This window comes from Rhyacophila brunnea, unplaced genomic scaffold (genome assembly GCF_057557595.1).
Source record: "Rhyacophila brunnea isolate RB1 unplaced genomic scaffold, BYU_Rbru_1.0 scaffold_8, whole genome shotgun sequence".
NCBI classification, from domain to species: Eukaryota; Metazoa; Arthropoda; class Insecta; order Trichoptera; family Rhyacophilidae; genus Rhyacophila; species Rhyacophila brunnea.
The window spans coordinates 20,280,265-20,305,763 of NW_028233350.1; the positions used below are offsets into that span (position 1 = coordinate 20,280,265).

Genomic DNA, 25,499 nt, shown 5'->3' on the forward strand with positions numbered 1-25,499 from the left:
GGCCCATATGATCCTATTAGGATCGGACATGATCGAAGAAGAAGAAGATTGCCTTACAATTACTACATCTATAGGGTTTTAAGATTACTAAACCGTGCGGTGGAGACGTGATCGGACGTTGAGCGAATAAATGAAGCCTATCTCGGTATATATTGTAACGGATACCATTCTGTGGTCTCAGTCGTGAGGGGAATGGAGTCCAGCGGCAGCTGTACTCCACCCAAGAACTGGTTCTCCTGAAGAGGGTCGTGGTGCCACACGGTCGCCTGCAAACTTCGACCCCTTATTACTTCCATTGGGAGACGATACTCCAACTAAAACAAAAAACATATATATTAATGAAAGTACATAATTTTGAAAATCCTCAGAAAGCTACATATTATTAAAAACAATCATAGAAAAAAAGTAGATCATAGACTCAAACTTCATATCTTTCACTGTCCGGGTGTTTACTCTAAGGCCCTCCTCCCACGGCGCAACTGAAATCTGACAGAACTGGTTGTTGATGGAACTCATAAACTGGCCAATGTGATCCTTCGCACGCGGCGCTACTGAAACTCACTTGCAATAATAATCACATAACCTCAAACTGTCAAACTGGACCATCAGCTGTTTTGTACAAAAACCGACAACACGCACGCTGCTGAGTTTAGAATACAATTAGGTTATTTATATTTTGCTTATCTTGTACTTTTGACGTCTTGGGTTGTTATGGTGTTTATAGCATGACGCTTGTTACGCAGTGCTACCAATTTTGGTAAGAAAATATGATTTTTCACCGAATCTACTGAAATTGGTACCACTGTTTTACAGTTATTGGAAACTTGAGAGCCCGTGCGACTAGCATGTCGGCTCTCTTCGCGACTGTTTTGAAACTGAAAGATTCCAGTCTCGCCGTCAGCGAGCCGCCATTGAAATACATTAGCTAGATAATGGTTGGAATTTTACTTTCAGTTCCGTCGGATTTCAGTTGCTCCGTGAGAGGAGGGCCTTATCCTTTGAGCTATCGGTCCGCTTATGACTCATGTCAATTAAATCTAATATCCGTGACATCAGAGGTGTCTCAAACTTTACCAAGGTAAAGTGACCGGCATCGTGATTAAATTGAGGCAATGATATTATTAATACAATATATAGATGGTATCAGGTGTTAGCTCATTTATTTATGGTATCTTATTCCAATTATTTTTTCCAAAGTTTTCGTTAATTCTAGGCTATATAGAATAATTCAGAACAACAAGATAACTAATTTTCAAAACCAAAAATTGAATGCTTGCAAGTCACAACGTAATGACGAAAGAGAGAGTGCAATGTGTTAATCGATGTTTCGTCTTTCGCACAATAGTGGTGCAGTTTCATTTACGATATTAAATTTTATAATTATTTATTGCACTAGAAAAATTTTGTGCTATGGACTTGGGTGTAACCTATTTATAGTTTGTAATACTAATGATAAACACAGATGTTACTATCGATAAGAATGCTATTTTTTTAATCTGGATGGAATATATACGAAGGAGATTCATAATAAAAAACATGACACAGCATCATTATCTTGATTAATATTAAATAAAACCAGACCATGATTTCAAATGAAACTAAAATATAATATGTAGGTACGTAGGTAGGTACCTATTATATTATGTGACAATAAAATTTAATTTGGTTTTTTACCATTTCCATGAATGATGGATGACAGTTTCTCTTCAACACCCTCGTTTTGCGTTTTGTTTCCTTGGACTGATCTGGGACTAAATAAACCTGAAAGAAAATGGAATAAGCATTATTTTGGTTCATACTAAAATAAATAGGTATTTAATTGTGAATTGTAAAAATTATCAGATCAACAAATGATAATTATATCTCTATCTTAGAATTTTATAGATAAAATTTTTGCTTAGAAAATGTGTATATTGGTGTATGTATGCATTATCAATATATTTTATCTATCTGTGATCTGAGTTAAAGTTAATTGATATTACTGATAGTTCAACTTAGGAATGTTATCCATACAATATTCAAAGATATCTGAAATTTGTAAGTTTTTTTTAAAATTTGAATTTTCCCATTCAGCATCTTCAGACTTTATGCACATATGGTAAATACATAGGAGGGCATACAAATTTGGTAAAAAAACATTTTTTTGTAACAAAACAAATTTATATTTCAACATAGTCAACACACTAATTTTGTCGGACGGTTTTCAAATATTTTCATCTAGATAAATTAGCTCAGAAATTATCAGTTCTTCAATTCAGTTCAAACTTCATCAATAACAATATATTAATTATAATTAATATAATCCTCAATAATGAATTTCAGAGGCACATAGTGAAACATATGAGGAATGTAGGGTACCTTAACGTATGGTGATGGAGGAACACCTTGAGCTGCCATGGGAAGAGATTGGGCGTGAAGAATCAGTACTGAGAGAACTCCTGCTGAATACTGAATTGAAATCTTTAATGCACCGCTTCCGGGGCACACGTTCGATTGGCTTTCACCTTAACAAAAACAGCCAACAATTAGGTAATTAAAAAATGTATCCCATAATGAGGAATAAGTATGAATATGATATATAAAATATAATAATGTACAGTAGATATAAAAGAAAAGATATGATTGATACATTGAATAGTTGGAAAAGAGATAAGGGGTGGCATACAGAGAGAAAACTACTATATTTACTCTTATTTTTAGTTCTCTGCGGGCCGACGTCTTGCTGATCTCTGAGTAGAGGATGGAAGAAAGTGTACACCAGATCGGAGTGAGCGATTTCATCAGCCAAATAAAAGAGAGTGGTCAAGAAGGCCTGCACGTCATGGAAGCGCCGTTCTGCCGCTTGTTTTGTGTTAGAGCGGCCCATGTGAAGGCCGACTGGCAGACTGAAAAGGAATAAAAATAAATTTATGTAAGTAATTCACCGCTTTAAATACACAGAAGGGCTTAAAGGCAAAACAAATACTCTCTATATGGAAAAAAAAAATAGTGGTTCCCTAATGAAATAAGCCGGAGAGTTTATATACGACCGGTGTAAACCTGCCATTTACTATTAAGGGACTCATTTGTCTACACAGTGGTACAATTTTTGTTTCGCAATGTTTATTTCTTCAAAAGTTAAAAGTACAAGATTCTAATGTAACACCTTTTTGGGAATCATTACTGAGCGGTTATATTTTTGACAGTCAACTAGAGAGATCATTAAAAAACTAAGATGTTGAAGAAAAAACATATTTTATGGAGACGGAGCCTTTAAACATGAAAGTGAAACTGATAATGTGGTTGTAAGGATAATCTATTTCTATCTAATCCGTTGATCTAGCGGGTTTTAGAAGGACCCTGTGGTCATTTAATTACCCTTGTGTACCATTATATGACTGCATTTGTCCAGCGGTTGCGCACTCGTTGAGTGACGTGTCCGGCACATTGCAATTTTATCACATCTATCATACCGCGTGACAGAAGTGAGAGTTTCCTTATCCAACGGCTTAAATGTGGTATAAGTTAAACCCAACATACAGCTTTCCACGCTAGGTCGCACTACTTGTAGTTTTTTTGGGTTTCTCTAACAATAAATGTCCACGTTTCAAATGCGAATGCACTTGGTGCCATTTTCGTTTTGGGAGCAATCAAGTCATAGTATACATAAGTATACGTAGTTGTTGACCTGTTTTAATTGGATGTCATTATCAAGGATTGTTTCTGGGTGGACAAAGCCGTTTATCATTACTTTTTCGAGAGGTTTATTAAAATTTATAACTAAAAAAACAACAAATACATAGGTAATATAAAATTTTTAATAAGGTTTAAAATATAGCAATGGTTTAGCAAAATTATGGTTTATGAATAAATTGTAATTAAATGAACAATATGTAAATTAATATATTTTCGCTAATAATCGATAGTATCAAGATTAGTAGAATTGTTCAGCAATAATTATTATAAAAAGATCAATGCTTGATTATAATAGAAATATAATAAATATAAATGTCAATCTAATAGAACTTCATACTTATAGATAAAGCAAGATAATGGAATACAGTAAGGAATTATTAATGAATACTTTGGACGTTTTATATATAGGTGTGGTAATAGGACATTTTTATACAGATTTACACAGTAAATAATGAGTCAATATTAATTCCTGTACATACAACAATGAAGAGAGAAAACACCATATACCTATATATGATTCACACTTACAGGGTTAGTCATTTTAAGAAATTATGATTAACAGCTGACAAATTATCTTCAGATAAATTAGAAATAAATATATTATGAGAGATTGTAAAATCAGGTAAAATATGAGATACATTGTGCATTCTTAGGTGATTATTTATAGGTAAGCATATTATAGTATGACAGGATTGGCGAACCTTTTTACGTGCTCGTGCCAAGAATTCCTAAATATTAATTTTCGACTGGAACTTCATGGGGGAAAGAATGAAAAATAGTTTTTAAGAATTCTATTGAAAAAGTTTAAAAATTTAGTTCTTGAGATTCCATCATAATTTTTTCAAGGAGTGATTTATGGTTTGTCTCATAATACGGTTTTACTAACGAGGTTAACTAAGGCTAACTGTCCCAGAATACAGGCTTCGTTAATCATCCCATACTTGTCAGTCCACCAAATTTGAGTCTCTGTTGCTTGATTCTAGTAAATTTTTATTTCCACTAGCCACGTTAAATTAGATTTATTAAATAAAATATAATGCATGGGCTTGTCTTCACTGACGCTTGCTATAGCGAACATCAGTTGAATCTCATAATTATTTAAACCAATAACAAACATAACCTCCAATGACAACATAATTTGTTGGCTACACTGCCATTGATATTAAATGTTAGCCAACTTTGTCAGCTTAAAAATATATAATGTGTATGGAAAAATGAAAAATTAATGATGAGTCCGGAATACCATGCATAAAAAATGAATTTGTAAATCGTTTATGTACCACCTAAATTTTCGTACATGCCATAGGTTCGCCGACCCTGGGTTATGACTTCTTCAGAAAAACTTAATCAAGATTTAGAACTGAGGTTTGCAATTATGAGATCCCAAATTTTGTGGATACCGATTGATTTCTTGATCTTGATGATCTCTATGATAGAAAGTGTTGAAGAATTTCTGGATCATTTCCGAAAAAAAACATGTTTCTGTCAACTAAAGAATATCGAAATTTCTGAAACATACTATTGATTTCCAACTTTTGTGAGACCATGTGATCTGAAATACTATGCATAATTATTATGAAACTTCGTATGAATTAAGACGGTACTTCAGTGTAACGGAAAATAATTTTCAACTATAGGTGCGATGAAATTTTGGACTCGCTGGCAATCGGAGAGCAAACATCGAGCTGTGAACACGTCAATCTGTTTCGTGATGGGGTATTCATTCTTAAATCGTGTAAAGATGACTAAAAACGTTACCCATTTACTTGAAGAAGAAAACATGTCAATGAATATATTATTATTGTTACTAATAGAACAATAAATGGACGCATGTTGGATTTATATGACAAATTATATTTCATTCGGCATGCGTCATTTTCACAATCCGCGCAGCGCCTAGCCACGATCTTTTTAGACCATGCCTCAACTGAGGTATAGCCTTAAGAGATAGAATGTCAGTACAAGGCACATTTTATTTTTCAATATTTCACTTGTTTTTAGGTTATGCCGGATTACGGAATTAGTATTTTTTTAATTGAAAATTCTGTTCCAAGATTGCAATCCCTACTTGAACCTGGAATAATGTATGAGATCATCATCTAGTTATATGTCTAAATAAATGATTCTTATACATGGCCACATACTTATGTTTATGACACCATTGTATTGCTATCAGAAGACTGATTACAAATTTCAATAACTGAGTGGCTAAAAATGATCAAACAGAAATACCTACTTAGCTAATCTATTTTAACACTGTCAAGATTTATTATTATTATTATTCAATGAAAATACATTTTTATCAAAGGAAATTTGGTAGAAAACTGGCACACAAAAAGATAAGGTATCTTAATCCATTGGTACAATATACCCTGGATTCTAACACATATACTGAAGAAAAATATTAAAATTTGGTCTGACTATGGGATACGAGTTTGTGACTCATTGCACAAAGCGTTCTAGCCTCTATTTAACCATGGTGAGAAAAATTATTATCTGATTTGTGTGAAAATTTATTGAAAGTTTTTGAACATTCCCGGTTCCCTTTGGATTATCAAAGTTAAACAACACTGCAGTTGGTTAGTAACTGGATGGGTGTCCACCATACTGTGCAAAATATTTCCTAAAGAAGGACAACGGCTAAGGCATATTATCTACATACTGAAGAGTCTGCAGGTTACTCACTTGTGTGGTTTTGCCTTTTAAATAATTATGTGGATGGGTTTACTCATTTTATGACCATGAATTTCATCTGATACATATAAAAGATATGTGCGATTTGATAATAATGTTTATGGATAATGCCTGTTATCTCTAATAATAAAAGGTATTCCTAGATAAACAAGCTGGTAGTCATAATGACAAAGATATCTTATCAAAACATCCACACCTTGATGTAGCCGTAAAGAATAAACTGCACATTTCCCAATAGTATTTCTGTGCAAAACACAGAATATTTTTTTTACCGTCAAGCATGCCAGTGCAAAGTAGTGGCTGAATTTTGAAAATAAAAAAAATGAATTAATTATAAAATACAGTGACACATAAATAAATATATCAGAAAATGGTTGAACTCGAAGATACACATTCAGGTAAAGAATGAAATTATTGAATTAATAAGTGAATGACATATTATAGTGAATTAAGTTTGACACGTGAACGTAATGTTTGACATTTACAAGTAGGTCATATTTGGTCGAAAATTAAAATTAAATCAATAATTCAAATATTTGTACGATGGAATAAACTTTACCTATAATAATTCTCAAATTCAATGGGTTTTCCCCATATTTTATTATCCCAGGAAATCTATCGAGTCTACAATGGATGACTACAGTAGCCTTTCTGGGGGCGTTGTACTGTATTGTATTGGGGATTTTCAAAAGATTCACGGCCAACTTCAGCCTCGGCGGCGGTCGAAACGATGAACCGGGAGCCGTCCAGCCACGAATGGGAGTCTATAGAAATTTTGAATACACAACTTATAAACCTGTGTACACCCAGATCGATGAAGGTAAAAAAGGGAAGAACTAATGAAGTTTATGTGTTGATTTTTTTGTCCAAGATTAATGTAATTTTTAATTATAAATAAATATTAATCGGACGCGCGATGGTCGAGTGCTAATGAATTCACTTGTTAAGTCGAAGGTCTCGGGTTGAATCACAGGTCTGGCAAAATTCACATGATGTTTTTCAATTTGTGTTTGGACCCAGAGCACGGACCTAATGGGTTGAGCAAGTGGCTAACAACTGTTTCTCATAAAAAAATCTGTTATGAAACCTTTTCGTGAGACAGGTAGAACCATACTGAAAAAATATCCATACGGAGGTTTTTATTTGTAGTTTTATTAATCGTTGACTCATAAATGAAAAATCAACGATAATTCTGTAATAGCTGGTACATTATTATGTGTATCTTGTGGTAATTTTGAGTTATACAGTTATATAGATTACCAATTTTTAAGTTTTCTCTCTTCTATATTATTAATATAAGAGCTATCTATGCATATGGAATCAGTTTTTTTTAAACAAAAAATCTGCTGATAGTCAACATAAAACATCATTGTTCAATTTAATTTTTTCAAATAAAATTATTTAGGTCAATTAACTTAACTTATAAAATTAAATTGAAGAATCAATGAACACAGAAAAAAGTTCATATCCTTTTAAAATATTTCTTATAATTATCATAATTTATTTTAGTATGAAGTGGAATTGAACAGAAGTGATAAGCATTGTGGTGTTGTCTATACTAAAATAAATGTATTACTGGTTGCACTCAGTGTGGCCTGGTCCCAGAACTTTAAAATTAGAAGCTAATTCGACACTGTGATTTAAGAGATTTGTGTAAAATTTTACTTTCAGTGCAAAGCGGGAGCACTTTACCGGCTCAGGCAAACATTGGGTATCCCAAAACTGAACTTAAACCGAGTGGAGTCACGGGTAATAACATAGGAAGCGGCACGAATTCAACTAAGGTGCATGGAACATCTAGCCAAGGGCTAAAAGATATCCGAAAACCTGCTTCTCCAGGATTACCTAAATCTCATGCACCTATAGCCCCTCAACCGAACAGAGTTAAAAGTATAAAGGGTGCCGCACCTCCTAAGCCGCCTGAAGATAAGGCAAAAGATGATGATAATAAAAAGAAATTGGAAAAACAAAAAAAAGAAGAAAAGGCAAATGAAGAAAAATTAAAAAAGGAAAAAGCCGCACAGTTGAAAAAAGACAAGGAATTAAAAGAGAAAAGAGATAAAGAAGAGAAAGCAATGAAGGAAAAGGAAGCAAAGGCTCAAAAAGAAAAAGCTAAATTAGATAAAGATAAGAGTAAGAAAGGCAAGGCGCCGTCGAAACCTGTCGCCGCTGCAACACTAGTCGAACCTGTCAACGTCAGTTTAACGACTCCAAAAAATCTACCTCCATATTCTAAAACAGATCCTAAAAGCAAAATTCTAGGATCAAAAAACCTTACCGGTTCAATGCAAGAACTATCAGCTACTCCAGTCGCGGTGAACAATACATTCACAAGCAGCTGGGATCTCGTCGCAGAGCATCGTCAGAATATGCAAAGGGAACTCAGAACGCCTAATCCTGGCCAAAATTTAAGGTCCATTGCCAGTCAAGGCACCAATAACTCAACGGATTTCAACGCACCGACCAAATCAGCATCTAAGGGATTCACTACTTCGCGAAGATTCTCGGGTGATTCGGATATGAGCAATACCGATGCTTGATTATGACACGGACAGTGTTGTGAAAAGATGTGAAATATCTCATTAATGATAATACATATCGAGATATTATGAATATATTTATTACTGAAATGTAATAAATAATACTGAAAATTCGACTATTTTAAAAATCATAATAAATGTAATTGAGCATTTACAAATAGTGTAACCGGGTCGATTAATTACCTTTTGAATAAGTACTCAAATATGATATATTAATCTTCTAAATATAATGATGGAATATTTATTATTCAACTAGAAGAGCATTAGAAATAAATTTGTAAAAAGTGTTTAATTTATTTTTACAGTAAGTGAACAAAGTGGTGCATTTATTTAGTTTATTTTTATAAAACTAATGATAATATAATCTATAATGTAATATTAAGATAAATAAAGATATAATTATATAGAATGACTGTTTCATTGAAGCATGTAAATAAAGGTGTATTAAAAAAATTAATCAAAAGCATCTATTATTAGGAATCTGAATAATACGTCATATTATCAAAATAGATAAAAGAAAGATAGGATTACTATAACAAAATTAGCTACTCAAATATTATTAAACTTTTGTAGGTTAATCCTTTGATAAGAAAATGCATTAAGTAAGCATGTGATATTCTCTAAAGATAGCTTCAACTTGTTAGGGGAATGAGATGTAGTCGAATTACATAAGTTTGACTACTTTTACTAAAAATTGCATAAGAAATACAATTTATTTAATGCAATGTTGCAAAAAGAACATGTCAAACATTGTTAAATTTTATGAACATACTTTTTCAATTATTCAGAAAAAGAAAACACAAATTAGTGGGTCGATAAAATATTTAGATTCAGGTGGTAGTTAGTATTCTAAAGATTAGTCATCTAACTTCTATATGCGTAAATTAATGCCAACATAATATAACAGATTCAAGGTGTGAAATTATTATGAAATTATGCGTGTATTGATTGTTGGACCGATTGTGTTTGTGAGGTCAACTTCTACATTTTAACTATTGAACACGGTATCGATTTGAATCAATAATTTTTCACAGATACTGATGTTTTATTTAAGTATTTAGGTGTTTTATGATTATTAATAAAATCTATGATACAAAAATGGGATTAAGAATTCTATTTATTGAACATACATAACTTGAAAACACCTCAGATATATACCCACTAGAAAAAAATCACATTTGAAAAAATACGATGCCCGACAGGTTTGAACCCGTATATCCACTGGTATCGCGTCAATATGCTTTAACCAATTAAGCTAAGGGCATCCTACCGAATAGCGATAATTTAAACTAGTAGGTCCTACATGAAATGCTTATCAAATTACGTTTTTATTGACTATCAGGTTTTGTGTGTTACATCAAGGAATATTAATTACCTTAATTACTAACTAATGCCTGGCTCTCGCCAAATATTTAGTTATAGGTAACGTCTACTTAAACTTGCTAACAATTTTTAATATACCATTTCTTTTCCCATCGGGCATCGTATTTTTTTTAAATGTGATTTTTTCTAGTGGGTGTTATCTGAAGTGTTTACAAGTTATGTATGTTCAATATATGGAATGCTACATTCTCAAATCTTGTGAATTATTTGTTGAATAAAAGAAATGGTTTATTAATTCTATTTATATTAGATTTTTCCAAAATACTGAAGAATCAAATTTGAGTTAATGAAAATATCCACAAAACAAATATTGGTCAACGAAAGAGCATTTGATGGTAACTTGTGACGGTTAACACATTATGAAATGAATCAATAGTAAATAGTTTACCTGTGCACTTTAGCCAGAGGAAAATGTAGACATATCTTCTGGTAAAGTTCTGTGAAATGTTTATAGCTGCGATATAAAACAGATGGCGTCGCTTGACCCTGTCTGAATATCCTCAGAGCGTAGACGTAGTATTTCTCCGGGTCATACCGCTTTTCGTAGCCCAGCACTTCTACCTTTGTCAATCGCCCCTCTTGTGCCATCCTATGAGAAAATATAAACATGATTTATCCGTCTATAAAAATAAAATACATGATTTCAGAAAACCTTAGACACATAAGGTAATAGAAAAAATCCAAAAAAATAGTTGGACTGCTTGGGATTCAAACTCACATCTTTCAATGTCCGGCTGAGTGCTCCTATCCTATAAGTTATTGATACATATTGACAAGACATTGAAAATAATCACTACGAATTTAATTGTATTTTACACAACACATGAAACATGAAGATACTTAGTTTTTCAGAATTTTCGTTTTGCTTCCATTGTCCCTGTATTTGTATTCAACACCCCCAATTACTTGCAAGGCTACTATCGCCCCCTGGATCACTCCAGCGTAGCTAATGAACCTTCGCCTATTTTGGGAAATAATACACTATACCAGTGGTAGTGAACCTATGGCAACCTATTTTTTTTTTTACCAATAATATTTACCAATCGATGCACAAATGGAAACAATGAAATTCGTGCATAAATGACAGATCACATACTCTTCAAGAATAAGCATTACCTACGTTTAATGTAAATATATGAAGCGCCTAATTTCGAATCCTCCTAAAACGGTGTTTGAACAATTTTGAGTTAGATATGTATTTAGATAGATATTTTTGTTACCTATATGATGGCCAAAAATTGAGATTTAAAAAACGCCAAAAACTGTCAATCAAAAATTAGGGTGAATTTCAAAACACGCTAAAATGGTTGGGTGAGCTTTTCAAAGACCCCTGAAATGGATAAATAAGCCAATCACGCTGGCGCGAATCCAGTGGTTACAAGTTCCGAGTCCCGTCAGACGTATATTTTTCAAAAAAAAGTTCTTTTCTAGTAGGTATATATCCGAGGTATTTTTAAGTTACTTACGACTAAATATATTTTTAACTTTCACTATTTATTTTTTCTCCAATAAAAATAACCATGAGGCGCCTTTGGCGATTTCTTCATGCATTGCTATAATATGTGAGTTTCAGAACCCCCTAAAATGATAAGTAAGTTTCGAAGTCCCCTAAAATGAAAATCAATCAATTTTTAATATATTCTCTCAGTGAAATATCGACGGTGATCTGACAATAGTACCTATCTGACATATAGTCAATTTTACAGGGGGTACAAAAAACTATTTTGGTCGGTATCAGTATTATTTTTATTTTTCAAGTAATATTAGTACTAAAACAGTGATTTAAAGAAGATGTATGAAAATTGTAATGTCGTATAATAAAAGAAATCATGCAGATAGTATTTCTTTTTAGAAACTTCTTCCACCTCATAAATGAGTCGATGCAGATAGACACAATTTTCCGCGTCAAATTTGAGCACTTAAGAATTTTTTTCGTAGAACAATAATATTTCCATTCGATCTGTCACCAAACTTGTACAAAATATACCAATAACCCAGAATTCGCCAAAACTGCACATAGATACTATTGTCAGATCACCGTCGATATGCTAAAAGTAAGTAAAACATATTAAACAAAATACTCTTTAGAATGTATCAATCAAATAATATATACATAAAGTTTATAGATTTAATGGATATGAGTTTTTCTCAGTTTTCTCAAAACTATGTAAAATCGTTTTAGGGGGATTTGAAACTAGGCGTTTCATATAATAATTGCATTCAACAAACCTAATGAAATTTATCGTCAGTGATTCAAATATAATAATAGCTGCTTATTATTTTGCCTCAAACATAATCGTTAAAAATGGAAAACCGTTCATTTTTTTCCCATGAAACACTGCTCGGCAAGTCACAGTTGAAAAAAAATAATATTTGGGTAATTTTGGCACGCGTACGTAAAAAGGTTCGCCAACCTTGCACTGTACATACACATATGTTATACTTCAATAGTAACGATAAAATAAAGTGATTTGAACTTACGTGTGAACTTTGGGCATGAACGATAAAAGTTCATTGGATGATGCAGGCTGATCTCCAGCTCTCAGTTGAGCCAAATTATGAAGGAAGAAATTGATTGGTGTGAAACGTGATCTGAAACATGTATGAATTAAAAAAATAAGTACACTAGATGGTGAGGCCTTGTTTGAGAGATTGTCATTTTGAGAGTGGTCATAGGTGTAACAAAAAAAAGAAAGAAGGAATAATACCTTAAAGCGGAATGAATAAGCCGAGCGAATGCTGCGGCGGCTTCTGCAGGAGTTTGTCCGGGAAGTAAGGCAGCTCTGACATATCCAATGGTTGTGGTTGACACTCCAGATATTCCTGATGATGCCATCTATGCAAAAAAAGATATTAAAGATGATAATATTACATAATATGGGGTGGGCTTTTTAACAAAACGTTATGAGTTTTTGAGATTATTTCAAATAGTTTCATACTCACAAGAGTAAACAGATGCAAGATGAGATTGTGATGTTTCCTGACAATGTTGAAGGCTGTGCAGCACAATTCAACAAAATGGTGGAACTTCTGCGATGGTCTTTCACCACCGTTGATGACATATGCCATATCAGGGGTCAATACAAAAGGTGTTCTATCCCTAGAAAATAAAAAAGAGCAATACATTAAAAAAAGTTGTTTACATACAATGTATATATAACTTGTGGGTTAATTTATTGTAATTAAATTACATACCTTTTGAAATTACCAAACATTTGTGCGTCCCCTAAGAACTTTCCGAAATCAATGTGGAATAAGTGTCCCGACGTCTTCAACATAATGTTGTCATTGTGCCTATCGCATATGCCGAGAAGATAAGTAGCCACACTATAACCTGCACATGATGCTGAAAAAGACAATAACAACAAATTATTAGTTAAACATGACTAATTCAGTTCAAAAACATATAGTCGGATGGTATAGATTGGGAAAATTAGTATTGGCAAAATCTAAAGTCAAAATGGCTAAAAATATAAATAAGTGGCATTTGTAGTCAAAAATCAGCCGCATAGTGGCGGAGTTTGGAAACACTATAAAAGTAGATACGTTTCGTACATAGAAATCAGCAAATGTGAACAGTAACAAAAATGTAGCTTACTATTGTCGAACAAGAACTTCTTTTCCACGTGTTAAAACTGTGAACTAACAATCCCTTCAAGTGCAGCTAATTGCGCTTCCGTTTTTTTTCCACTTTCCGTATGAGGAACGGCCCGCAAATTTATCATTTCATTTTACGCTCCCGTGTTGTACGGATCTATCAATTTACGTAATTTGAAGCTTTTTATAATAAAAATAAGTCTAAAACGATCAGTAGTGATGTTAGAATTATTAATAGTAAACTTTTGGTTTATTGCGAAGAAGAAAAAGAGTCGCGTCCAAAAGGAGAGCCAACACATTATTTAAACACCCCTCTACCATGCGTTGCCGCCATGACAGGTATATTAATGAGAAGTTTCTATATGCAACTATAACGAATTCCTGTTATAGCCGATTACTTGTTGTCGGACAGTATATTATATTTCTGTAGTAAGATGGCAAAACATGATATGTGTGTCCGTTTGGCAAGTTGAGTTATGTATATCTTCAGACTCGTCTCAGTGAGATCTACAAAATTCAAAATATGATAATGTCTAGGTCTTATAGGTTGGGATAAATAAGCTGTGTCAATATGTGATATGAGGCGCCGAGTCGCTAAGCTGGCTCCTGGCGATTTTTCGATAAAATGAGTTTTGAATGTACTTAGATGCTCTATCGACTTTTCCAGTTGAGAGTTTCAAATTCCTCCCAATTTCATCAAAAAATCAAAATGAATATTGACGTGAGTCGCCAAGCGCGCTCTTTGAAAAAATAGTCGCTATAATAAAAAGAGTCGCTAAATTGTCTCTTCTTAACCGACCAATCAGACGCCGCCATTCAAATACTGATTTCAAATGTACGGTAAAATCTCTATACAACCGTGTAAAACCGTTCGCCTCTGTGCAGTGAGAATGTCTTGATTTTGCTTCGTCTATTTGATTGTTTTTACTAATTAATAATGGATGTTTCATTAGTAAGTGTAACGGAATCTCTACCAGGAGAATCAAGGAAGCGTTTAAGAAATCCAGCTGGCTGGAAATGTAACGTGTTACGCCAAGAAAGGTATTTAAAAATTGACATTCCTAACATTAATTTTTGCTATAGATGTTTCAATAATCCAGTGGTGTTTCATAATAATATTTTTTGTTTCGTATGCTTTTTTTAAATTATGCCGTAGATACATATTGTATATTTAGCGTGATGTAATTATTATGAGATCTCTAAGTACAGATTTTTAACATATTTTGCTTGTGTCAAAAAATAATATTATTGGGACCTTTAATAATTGAACATTATTTTTTAATCACTTGATGACTTTCTAAGCGAACCCATAAGTATAATAAATTGATTTAAGATAACCGCCATAAATCTCATTATATATATTTACATAATATCTAAGTATAGTCATTATTTTATACTTTTGTATATATATTTTATTAACCTATGTTATTAATTATTGTATTTTTCATAATTTGTTGCAGATATTCATCTAAAAAATTGCCCGAGTATCCTCAGTGTAATCATGACACTAAGATCTTCAAGTGCAGTTCATTAAATGGAACTGATATTAGACATTTCCATACTGCATTTTATGAAAAGGCAGTGAAACTTGCTCAAGATACATTTATAGTGAAGTATTGTGAAGGAATTTCAGTGATGTCACACAGTGGGGCTGAAAGAAAAAAATCTTTCAATATAAAATATTATGCCCGAAAAAGTCAAACTGGTGCTTTGGTTCCCAAAAACCTTTTTGGGTATTTTAAACATTAAAAAAGGTAGAATCCAAGGTGTTGTGAAGCGCTTTCAAAATAGCGCGGGAAAACTTTCTACCGAGAGAAGAGGCGGGGATAAGGCACATGCGAGTTTTATAGGGAAAAGAGCAAGTGTTGTTGCATTTATAAAGGAGTTAAAAGGTAGTGAGCCACATTACTGCCGGAATAAGACGCAGAGTCGGGTATACTTATCGGCGGAACTAAATATCACGAAGTTATGGAAGATGTATAATAGCATACATAGACTAAAACACCGCAATTAATAATTATTTATTATCTGTGGTCGATATACTGTAAAGTATATTCCGTTGAAACGATTAAACAATACATTGTGTTTTATTATGCTTTCTATGTATGTGTTATTGGGACCATCACTTATTCACATATTTGGTATACTTGTGTAATTTCTTGATCGCTTCTCATTAATAAACACGATTCTTTATTCTAAAAAAATGCTTTTTTTCAATGTACATACATACATACCTACCGCTATAAATGCTAAAAAGATGCAATGTAAAGAAGGATTTACCGTGTAGTAGGTAAGTATGGTTAGAAAATATTTGTTTCGCAAAATAAATTCTAAAATATCTATATTAATTGAAATAAATACGGCCCGCTACTGAACAGTCATTTCCGGCCGACCTTATTCCAGTAAGTGCCAAACTCGACTCTATTGACATGTAACGTCAAAGTGTGAGTCACAAATTTGGCTCCTTGCGACAGCGAGTGATGCAAGTGTGCTCTCCAGACAATTAAAATGCATTTATTTGGAATATTGGCGCATATAAATTGAATTTGACGTTTTAATTTACTATTCCATATAAACCGGAAACTAGAAAATAACTTAAATTACACTTAAAGTTATCACACTGTCCATAACAGTTTTTCGTGATTTACTCAAAACTCAAAAAACCCCCAGGAGCCAGTTTAGCGACTCGGCGCCTCATATGTCCATTGTTTGAATTTCTTTCAAGTTTAAAATAGCTCTCCTGAACAATTTAGAAAAGTGGACATATCATGTTTTGTCATCTTACTACAGATTTAATCTATTGAAACCAATTTGTATACTGATGCGACAACTGACCTAGTGTCACAATACTAGCGGTTCAAATAGTATAGCCCAAATGCAAGGGATACTGTATATCATCTACAGTTTACGTTATTGTGCAGTTTTATTACTTTTACCATTGTAAATCAACTGTCAACTATGCAATGAGTTCAAAATTAGTTAATTTAGCATACTAACAATATCTTTGAATTTGTAAAAGTAAGCATTACAAGTTAAATTTGGACTTACCAGTGAAGTTAGTAACGGCTCTCTCGTATTCCAGTTCTGACGAATTGTGCTTGGCAAGCCACTCCGCAATTGGTTTATCTTTGAATGAACCAGTTAATCCCCATTCCACTTGAATGGCTCGGAGAGTTTCGGCTGAGCATACCATTTCTATCATACCTAATAATAACAATGCATATATGTTAATAAAATTGAAATAATTATGTTTTAGAGATCAGAGAAATGTCTTCGGTAAATTACTCTATACGAAAATATGTCACAGTTACAGGAGAGAGTATAGATAATTTTCTTAGTAGTCTGTTGCGATATTTTATTGTAATCATGCTTGAAATAATTACAAGATAAAATGAACTTTTTATACGCCACGTTTTTTAATTTTCTGTTGAACCATATAAACCTGACAATTCTATGTATTAATAATTTAGAACAAATAAGGCAATTGTCAACAAATCATTTTTTTGCTATTTTCCAACAAACAAATATAGAATACTGAAATGTCATTTTGATTTCCATAGTAACGTATATATTAATAATTTAGTTGCTAGGGCCACCCCCTTAGCAACCAATAATAGTGGATTGGATTACGGATTTCTTCCGAAACAACTTTTCATACAAAACAAAATTAACTGAAAATGAATTCAATTCTACTTAAAGATGGCTAAAAGTATTAAAAGAATGCATTGGCGTCGTGTTCTGATATATTTTTAAAGTTTCAAATGTCTAGTTAGTCGGGAAGTTAGTTAAAAATCGATTGCCGGATTTGTACTGGATAAACAACCACCGGACAAACAAGAATACGAGCTAAGAAAAACGTGGTAAAATATGATAAATGGAACTACAACATGAGCAGTGAAATTGGCTAGAAGGGTGAATTCTTCATGGAACGATTGCATGGAAATGTTGACAAAATCTTGAGTAATATGTAATGCCAATGCTCAAGGGCCTTTTCCCTACTGAATGTAGATGGTATCTTTACTTCATTGTTCTGTTATTATTGTCTGTATATGAGGTTATGAGTTGTCCTAATACATGTTGTGAAAATTCATTATTGATAAACAATTTTTGATTTGCATGTAAACTGACATTAACTACATTATCATAAGACACACACATAATGATGAGGGTGCCAATTGGACTCACTATATTAATTAAAAAAAATAATAATATCAGGTTTCCTATTTAAAAATTATAAATCAGTAGACTCAAAATCATCAAATATACAGCTGAAATAGTTTAACAGTGGGCCATGTTAAAATAATCTTGAAAGAAATGTTTCCGAGCCCTGGTGGTGAAATATGTATTTGAATTATATTACCTTTTCTATATTGAGTAGGGATGGCTTGGAAGGTCACCATTCTCATGTCGAGACCTTCTTTCAGCCATAACTGATCCATTACGTTCATAACTTGCAACACTAAAGAGTCCTGCCTAAGATCATCACCGACCTGAAAATATTTCGTAAATGTTAATAAAAAGGTCATTCAAAAGAACAGGATAGTAATATTAAATGTAAGGTCACCATGGCCCCCACAAGGGGAGGGCTGACAGGGCTCTAGCCTAGGGGTCCGGGCTCGGGAAGGGCCCGGCGTGACGAGTTCACCGATAAGTGAGATAAACACAGACCACAAATTTGCTCTAATAGTAAAAAAAACTCTATGCTACTATAGGCACTATTTTAGTTCAACAATTATTAATAATCAAAATATTTGATTGTACGATGCAATTTTTAACTGTGTGACGATACTCGACAACTACATAATTCAAATGGATGTACATATTAAAAATACAAAAAACCGCTAAAAATACACCTTAATTTTACCGCGTACATCATGGAAAACGCTACTGTAGCACGTCACACTGCCTTTACCCTTAGCGATAGGTAGGGGGGCCCGCTTCAGGATGTGGGGGCCATGAAGGTCAATAATTATTAATGTGTACTCACTTTAAAAATTGCAGGAATTATTGCATTGTCGCTACTCAAGAAGTTTATTTTTAACGGCAGAGTATTTGACGGGAAATATGAACATGACCTAAAATTAGAAAACACAGACTCCTTTAATAAGTACTTATTACCGAGTAGTTTATTTAATTGTAATGTTAAATATTGAGTGTACGTATAATAGGCAAATTATACTAAAATACATGTAAAAAAATACTCACTTGACGTCAATGTCATAGACTTCTTGAGACACAGACAGCGGAAGGCATATATTATTTGATTTAATAAGAGGAACAAGGCCTTCTACTCCGTTCTGTAGAGTTCTATTTCTAGTGCTCTCTTTGCAATTCTTCACAGCACCAGCTACTTCAGTCAAAGTCTGGAAAAAATGATAAATCAGCTGTTTATATAATAAGGGTATAGGCAATGTGTAGGAATGTACTTTTTGAATACTTTGTTACATATATTATATTATTAAGTATAACATAGTATGTAAACTAAAGATAAACATTAAAAAAATATTAAGTAAAATTTATTGTTTAAATATTCAAATTGTCTTCTTCAATGTGAAACAGTGGAGAGTGTGCCTGTTGAAGGAAGGTGGAATGTGGTAGGTAGGTAACTGAAAATAAGTCCTAGGACAGCCATATTTTACGTTATGTTATATAATATGTTGTATTGATGTCGTATTAATGCTTGTTGCATCAGGCGCAGCCAAAGCCTGGTGCAGCGCGTACCCCACCAAACCCTTTCCGTACCCCAGAGGGTACGCGTACCACACTTTGGGAAACACTGCGTGTAGGCCATCTGGACTTTGTCCATCATGCGCAAAATAACAAAGCTATGACACAATGCACGCAAAGGTAGGTAAGCGTTGTCATTGGAAGCATTAGTCATTCATATAATGAAGTAGACAGTTCTGAGATCTCAAGGACAAAATAGGGTACTGTTCGGTTATACCGGAGCCAGCGGAAAACGCATTTTGAAAATAGTCGATAAACTGGATTATTTGTTAGTTTGGGTTAGTTTAGGTCCGGTTAGGTTGGGTTAGGTTAGGTTAGGTTAGGTTAGGTTAGGTTTGGTTAGGTTAACCTAACAAATAATCCAGTTTATCGGCTATTTTCAAAATGCGTTTTCCGCTGGCTCCGGTATAACCGAACAGTACCCAAAATAGCATTAAAAAACTTTGGATTATACTAAGCCTTTGTTTGGGTGTGTTAGTAGAAGATTTGATAAACTTGGATACAGTATATTATGTGTATGTTAATCCTAAATTAAATTCAATTTTGTAGCTTTGAAATGTCTTTAGTTTATTAAAATTTATATTTCTTAAGACGGTAGGCTTTAAATAATTGCCTTTTATGGAGTTTCACCACTGACGTGAAAAGTATTCAAATATTAAATTCTGGATAATATTATGTTAAGAATGATCCATTTGAATGTTCAAAATAGCATTTCTAATATACAGTTAATTGTCACCTTATTATAACATAATATTTGAGACATACTTATAACTAATTTAGAATATAAATCATTATTACAACACGTACACCTACAATACTGAAAATATGATTCCAATAGAATAATATTATTATAAATTTGACTAAGTTTCACATAAATATAACATACGATTAAATCTATACCTTCACGAGAAGCTGTTGTTTCAGTAGTCTCTCTGACAAGTTCTCTCCTACTATAGCCAGCAAAGCTCGGAGTAACATTTGGTTGCGTCTCACCCATCGGGATGACGCAATGATACTGGGGTCAGGCTCTCCGCCAGGTGCAATGGATTCCCCGTCCAGCGAGATCCCAAGAAATTCTTCAGAGGAATTCTGGAAAAGTGTAAAGTTTTGTAACGTAATAATTTCAGCCAATCAAGTGCTAGCACAATTTTATGATATTGAATCTTCTATATAAGAATACTAGAAGTATGTACATTATCAAAACTAAATTAGTGTTTTTTTGTTTTCAGAATATAAATAAACATACAGTCGAACTTGGTTATTACGATCACGGAAATAGCATGATCTCGGATGTAATGAGGAAACATTTGTTGACATTTTAGTTTATGATTTTCTCCATACATTTATTCACTTTTATAACGAGCTACTTCTCGGGTATACCGAGCAAAACTGTTAATGTGTTGATCGTTTAAAAACAACATTTGCGACCCTAAGCAATAAAATCCGACCGGGCAGTTAACTAGACTGATGCCGCCGGAATTGGATTACGTTTATGACAGTAGTTAAGTGTCTCAATACCTAATTGGTGTTTTAGCCGACCACGATGGTTAAAATTGCATGTAAAAATCCAAGCTTTGTGAAGTCAGTAGGTACCTACCAGTGCCGTCGGCTCAGCACTTCATTACAATAAACAACTTCTTTGTGTAGTTTATGAATACCATGCTTGTTTCGGGGATTTTTACGATGGTTTTCAGATTTTTTATGTTCTATGCTTAAATAGAATGTTAGCGCAAAAAATGTTATATAACGAGTAATGTTTATAATGAGCAAATTCAGTCAGTCCCATCTCCTCATAAGAACCAAGTTCGACTGTATTAGCGTTAGGTTAGCAATTAGACTTAGTCGGAGGGGCACTGAGCTGGAGAAAGCAATGCAATATTGTTGAGTTCAGACAGCAATCGTAATGATGATCACATTTTCTCTGTCTAATTGCTGCACACTAGAAGAAATCACATCTGCGTATATTTTTCATGGTTAATTTGTTCCGCTATAGCATTTTTAAATAAGTATATAGTTTGCAAAAAATGCATCTGTCACACAGCATTACATTTAGCATTGATTGGCACTGCAAATAACTAAAAATTTCCCATAAAAAAGCCGGAATATTATAACAGACTTGCCTGAAAATCAATATTCTGGTTCTTTTGATCTGACAATGTAATAATAATATAAATATATCAGACAGTGTGTATTTAAACGATGACCAAATTTTGCACATTAATTTTTAGTTGATTGTATGTCAATTGATTTATGAAACAAAAAATTCTTTTTCCATCTTTGTTTTTGTGACGATATTGTATGACATGATTTTTTAAAAATTACTTTACTCCTTTTTCAATGCTGTGTTCTAGATTTTTTTACTCTATTTTAAATAGACTAGCATTGTTTTCTGCACCACTGGATTTTCTTTTATTGTGAAAAAACCAGCAATTTTTGCTGTCAAAGATGCCGCTAATCTTCTTACCTCATGAAGCATAATATTCTTGTTTTGGATTAACATTTTTTTTTTTTCAGATTTTGGAGAGCAATTGGATATCAATATTGTAACAAGGCAAATCACAAGGCAAAACAGCTGCAAAGATGTTAAAAGAAAAGTTGAAGTGTAGTCAAATTACCTGTGGGGAATTCCCTGGAATGTCGTGAACTAATTGCCAGTAGAGTCGGTGGGCAAATCGGGGAGATTCCAATGCTCTGGACAGAAGTAATTTGGCAAGCGGAGAAGAGGCAAACCTCTCGTAGCGCAGCCCTAGGCAAAGTTGTGGCGTCAGGGTGGTCAGAGTGTCGTCATGTGCTTCTTTTAACCACCGCACGGCTCTTTCCCGCACGCCTTCATCGGGGAAACTAAAAAGATTTTTTTTTAAATATATGTCAATGTGAAAGTTGTAAAATATAACAAATGGCGGTTGATGAATAATATAAACCATTTTGCAATCAACCTTCGGTTTAATTGTATTTAAATAATAAACAAGAGCTGGATTTGATATTTTTTGAATATGCATACGATGGCAAAGTAATTGCAAAATCAGAATCAGATAGAGAATCGAGAAAGATATATATAAAAAAAAAAATGAAGGTTACCGACTTTGAAACTAATAGCTTCATAAAAACTTATATTAATTGTGCTTACATTTAAAATGGAGCTGTATTGATGGTTACATTAGATTAAATTAATTTATTACCATGGTAGAAGCAAATGTAAAGCATCATAAGGAGTCGGAGATTTCCATTGGTCCAATAGATACATCAACTGCCTTCGACTCGAAGCATCCCAGCTAACGGCCGCTAGTAACACTAAAGGTACCGCTCCCGGAATACCGACCAGATAATGTCTTTTCTCCCATAATATCTAGAAAAGAAAATGAAAGGTAAGGAAAATATTTTTAAATTACTCGGTGTCTGATAATATATGATATTGGTCTATAGAAAATTTTACTTTTTTGAATAATTGTTATCAGTTATCACAAATGTGTGCAGTTTTGATTTCATTACAATAGGCACTGTTGTATGTACTTTGGACCATCTGCTCTGTTGTATATATAACCAACATAAGTTGCCCACTGTTTGAATTTGGAACTAACTCATCTTAGTAAAAAAATACTGACCGATATACCAAATATTAGCATGTAGCGCCATCACACAGGAGACAACTTATACATACTAGTATGCAGAATTATTATGATTGGCTGTATGTATAAATGTCACATACAAATATGTGAAAATGAATACTGATTACTCGATGGACATTGAATTTAAATTAGAAATATTAAAACTTTACAAACGTACATACAAATTATCAATAAGTTTGAACATATATTTGTTGTTTAGAAATTGTTTTTAGGTATCCAGGTTTCGCTGTTTGGCATCTTCAGATTGTATAGTAACTATACAACTGACGAAGATTAGAGTATCTTACTGTTTATATACATACTATATATTTATATTAAATGGTCGCAAAAATGACACTATTAATACAATAGTACAAAACTTTCATCAATAATAATTTCAATTCAAATTCTATCAAGTAGATAACCTTAGTTGATAGAATTAACCTTCTCTTCACGATGCTAATAAATTCCGTCCATTCCGGTGATGTCACCTTGGGTTACCATACGAGATTGACAATAAATATTACAGTAGGTAAAGTGAAAATGCCTATTTTAGCACACAATGAAAGTTTAATAAGGTTTCATCACCATTATTTGCTATTTTTTTGTCTATAAAATAATCAAATAGGCATCAAAACATAATTATAATTATGAGTATTTCTATACATTCTTACAGCCTACAAGTCATAATACTAACTTGATCTAACCTCTTACTTTTACATCTCTTTCTCACAATTATGTCTCCCTTTGTCGTATTTACGATCTTCGTTCATTATTCATTTTAGATCTTTCTCTTTTGTTCGTAATAGTACACAACACTTTGTATGCAATGTGCATTTATAATTTATGAGAGGTAAATGAAGTCACATGGATATTTATCAATTATATTATGTATTTACTGGATAATGCTACAGATTTTGAAAATAATACGAGGGTGGGTCAATAATTCCTTAGAAAAAAGCATTAAAACAGTTTTTATTTTTGAATTTTTTTTTTATTTCTCAACATAATCTCCTTGGAGCTCAATACACTTGGTAAGACGTTTCTCAATTTTTTTAAACCGTCAGAAAAATAAGTTTTCGGAAGGTCCTCAAAATAAGCATTTGTCCGATCGATGACTTCTTCATTTGAAAAAAAACGTTGTCCACTTAGCCATTTTTTTAAGTTTGGGAAAAGGAAAAAGTCACTGGGGGCTAAATCTGGCGAATACGGTGGGTGGTCGACCAATTCGAACTTCAATTCTTCAATTTTAGCCATTGATCGTAAACATGTGTGAACACGGGCATTTTCCTGATGAAAGAGGATTTTTTTCCTGTTTAAATGAGGCCGTTTTTCTTCAATTTTGTTTTTTAGCTGGTCCAATAAAGATGCATAATAATCCCCTGTTATTGTTTTTCCTTTTTCCAAATAGTCAACGAAAATAATTTCACGTGCATCCCAAAATACAGTAGCCATAACCTTACCAGCTGATTTTACGGTTTTCGCCTTCTTTGGACATGGTTTGCCTTCGCAATCCACTGCTTTGACTGTTCTTTCGTCTCGGGAGTATAGTGGTGTATCCATGTTTCATCTACAGTCAGAAAGCGACGAAAAAATTCATCCGGATTGCGTTGCATGAGCGACAACAGGGCTTTAGAGGCCACCACCCTATTGCGTTTATTGTCGACTGTGAGCAAACGCGGCACCCATCTTGCAGAAATATTTTTCATGCCCAATTTGTCATGTAAAATAGAAATGACGCTACCTTTTGAGATCCCTGTAACCTCAATTATCTCACTCAACTTTAATCTTCGGTCACTTAACACCATATCGTGGATTTTATTGATCATTTCTGGTGTAGTCATCTCTACAGGACGTCCTGAGCGTGGTTCATCCTTTGTTGATGTACGACCACGTTTAAATTCATTTAACCAGTTATAAATAGTTGCAAGTGAAGGAGCAGATATGCCGTGAACTAAATCCAACTCATTTTTTATTTCCTTTGCTGTTAACCCTTTTATATTAAAATGTTTAATAACAGCTCTAAACTCAATTTCTCCATTTTCCATTTTTCCATTTTCCACAAGCAAATTTTTTTTTTAAATGTACGAGAAACACACAACAACCCGACCAATCTGATTGAAACTTCGCAGCATACTGAATCGGTAGTGCCGCTGCATGAAAACAAACCGCTTACAGTACTAGTCGCGCCACCTGTCGGCTTTTCTAAGGACTTATTGACCCACCCTCGTAACATTTTAATTAGATGTATGTAATATTAATGAATCTAGAAATAGCT

The 25,499-nt window shown here is 33.3% G+C and overlaps 2 protein-coding genes across 2 annotated transcripts in view; one reads left to right on the forward strand and one right to left on the reverse strand.

Moving 5' to 3' along the window:
- Pi3K68D (phosphatidylinositol-4-phosphate 3-kinase catalytic subunit Pi3K68D) overlaps positions 1-25,499 on the reverse strand; it is a 46,670-nt gene continuing 21,171 nt past the window's right edge. Inside the window, exons 17-32 of the mRNA XM_085959174.1 lie at positions 22,796-22,962; positions 22,232-22,457; positions 20,517-20,705; positions 19,095-19,252; positions 18,877-18,964; positions 18,250-18,379; positions 16,938-17,093; positions 13,488-13,638; positions 13,236-13,392; positions 13,001-13,128; positions 12,774-12,884; positions 10,681-10,881; positions 2,689-2,885; positions 2,359-2,504; positions 1,675-1,761; positions 1-314 (exon numbers count right to left, since the gene is read on the reverse strand). Coding sequence (XP_085815300.1) covers positions 138-314; positions 1,675-1,761; positions 2,359-2,504; positions 2,689-2,885; positions 10,681-10,881; positions 12,774-12,884; positions 13,001-13,128; positions 13,236-13,392; positions 13,488-13,638; positions 16,938-17,093; positions 18,250-18,379; positions 18,877-18,964; positions 19,095-19,252; positions 20,517-20,705; positions 22,232-22,457; positions 22,796-22,962 — 2,469 coding nt within the window. The 3' untranslated portion in view covers positions 1-137. The remainder of the gene's footprint in view (positions 315-1,674; positions 1,762-2,358; positions 2,505-2,688; positions 2,886-10,680; positions 10,882-12,773; positions 12,885-13,000; positions 13,129-13,235; positions 13,393-13,487; positions 13,639-16,937; positions 17,094-18,249; positions 18,380-18,876; positions 18,965-19,094; positions 19,253-20,516; positions 20,706-22,231; positions 22,458-22,795; positions 22,963-25,499) is intronic.
- Positions 6,616-9,123, forward strand: LOC147064024 (uncharacterized). Its single transcript, XM_085958987.1, has 3 exons — positions 6,616-6,767; positions 6,980-7,189; positions 8,041-9,123. Exons 1-3 carry the CDS (start codon positions 6,740-6,742, stop codon positions 8,907-8,909), a joined length of 1,107 nt encoding a protein of 368 aa, XP_085815113.1. The 5' UTR covers positions 6,616-6,739; the 3' UTR covers positions 8,910-9,123.

Bases quoted from the DNA above. Each gene is read 5' to 3' on its own strand.
- LOC147064024 (XM_085958987.1), top strand. From the start codon at position 6,740: ATGGTTGAACTCGAAGATACACATTCAG. The intron at 6,768-6,979 runs GTAAAGAATGAA...TTATTATCCCAG, and splicing joins ACTCGAAGATACACATTCAG to GAAATCTATCGAGTCTACAA. The intron at 7,190-8,040 runs GTAAAAAAGGGA...TTTTACTTTCAG, and splicing joins GTACACCCAGATCGATGAAG to TGCAAAGCGGGAGCACTTTA.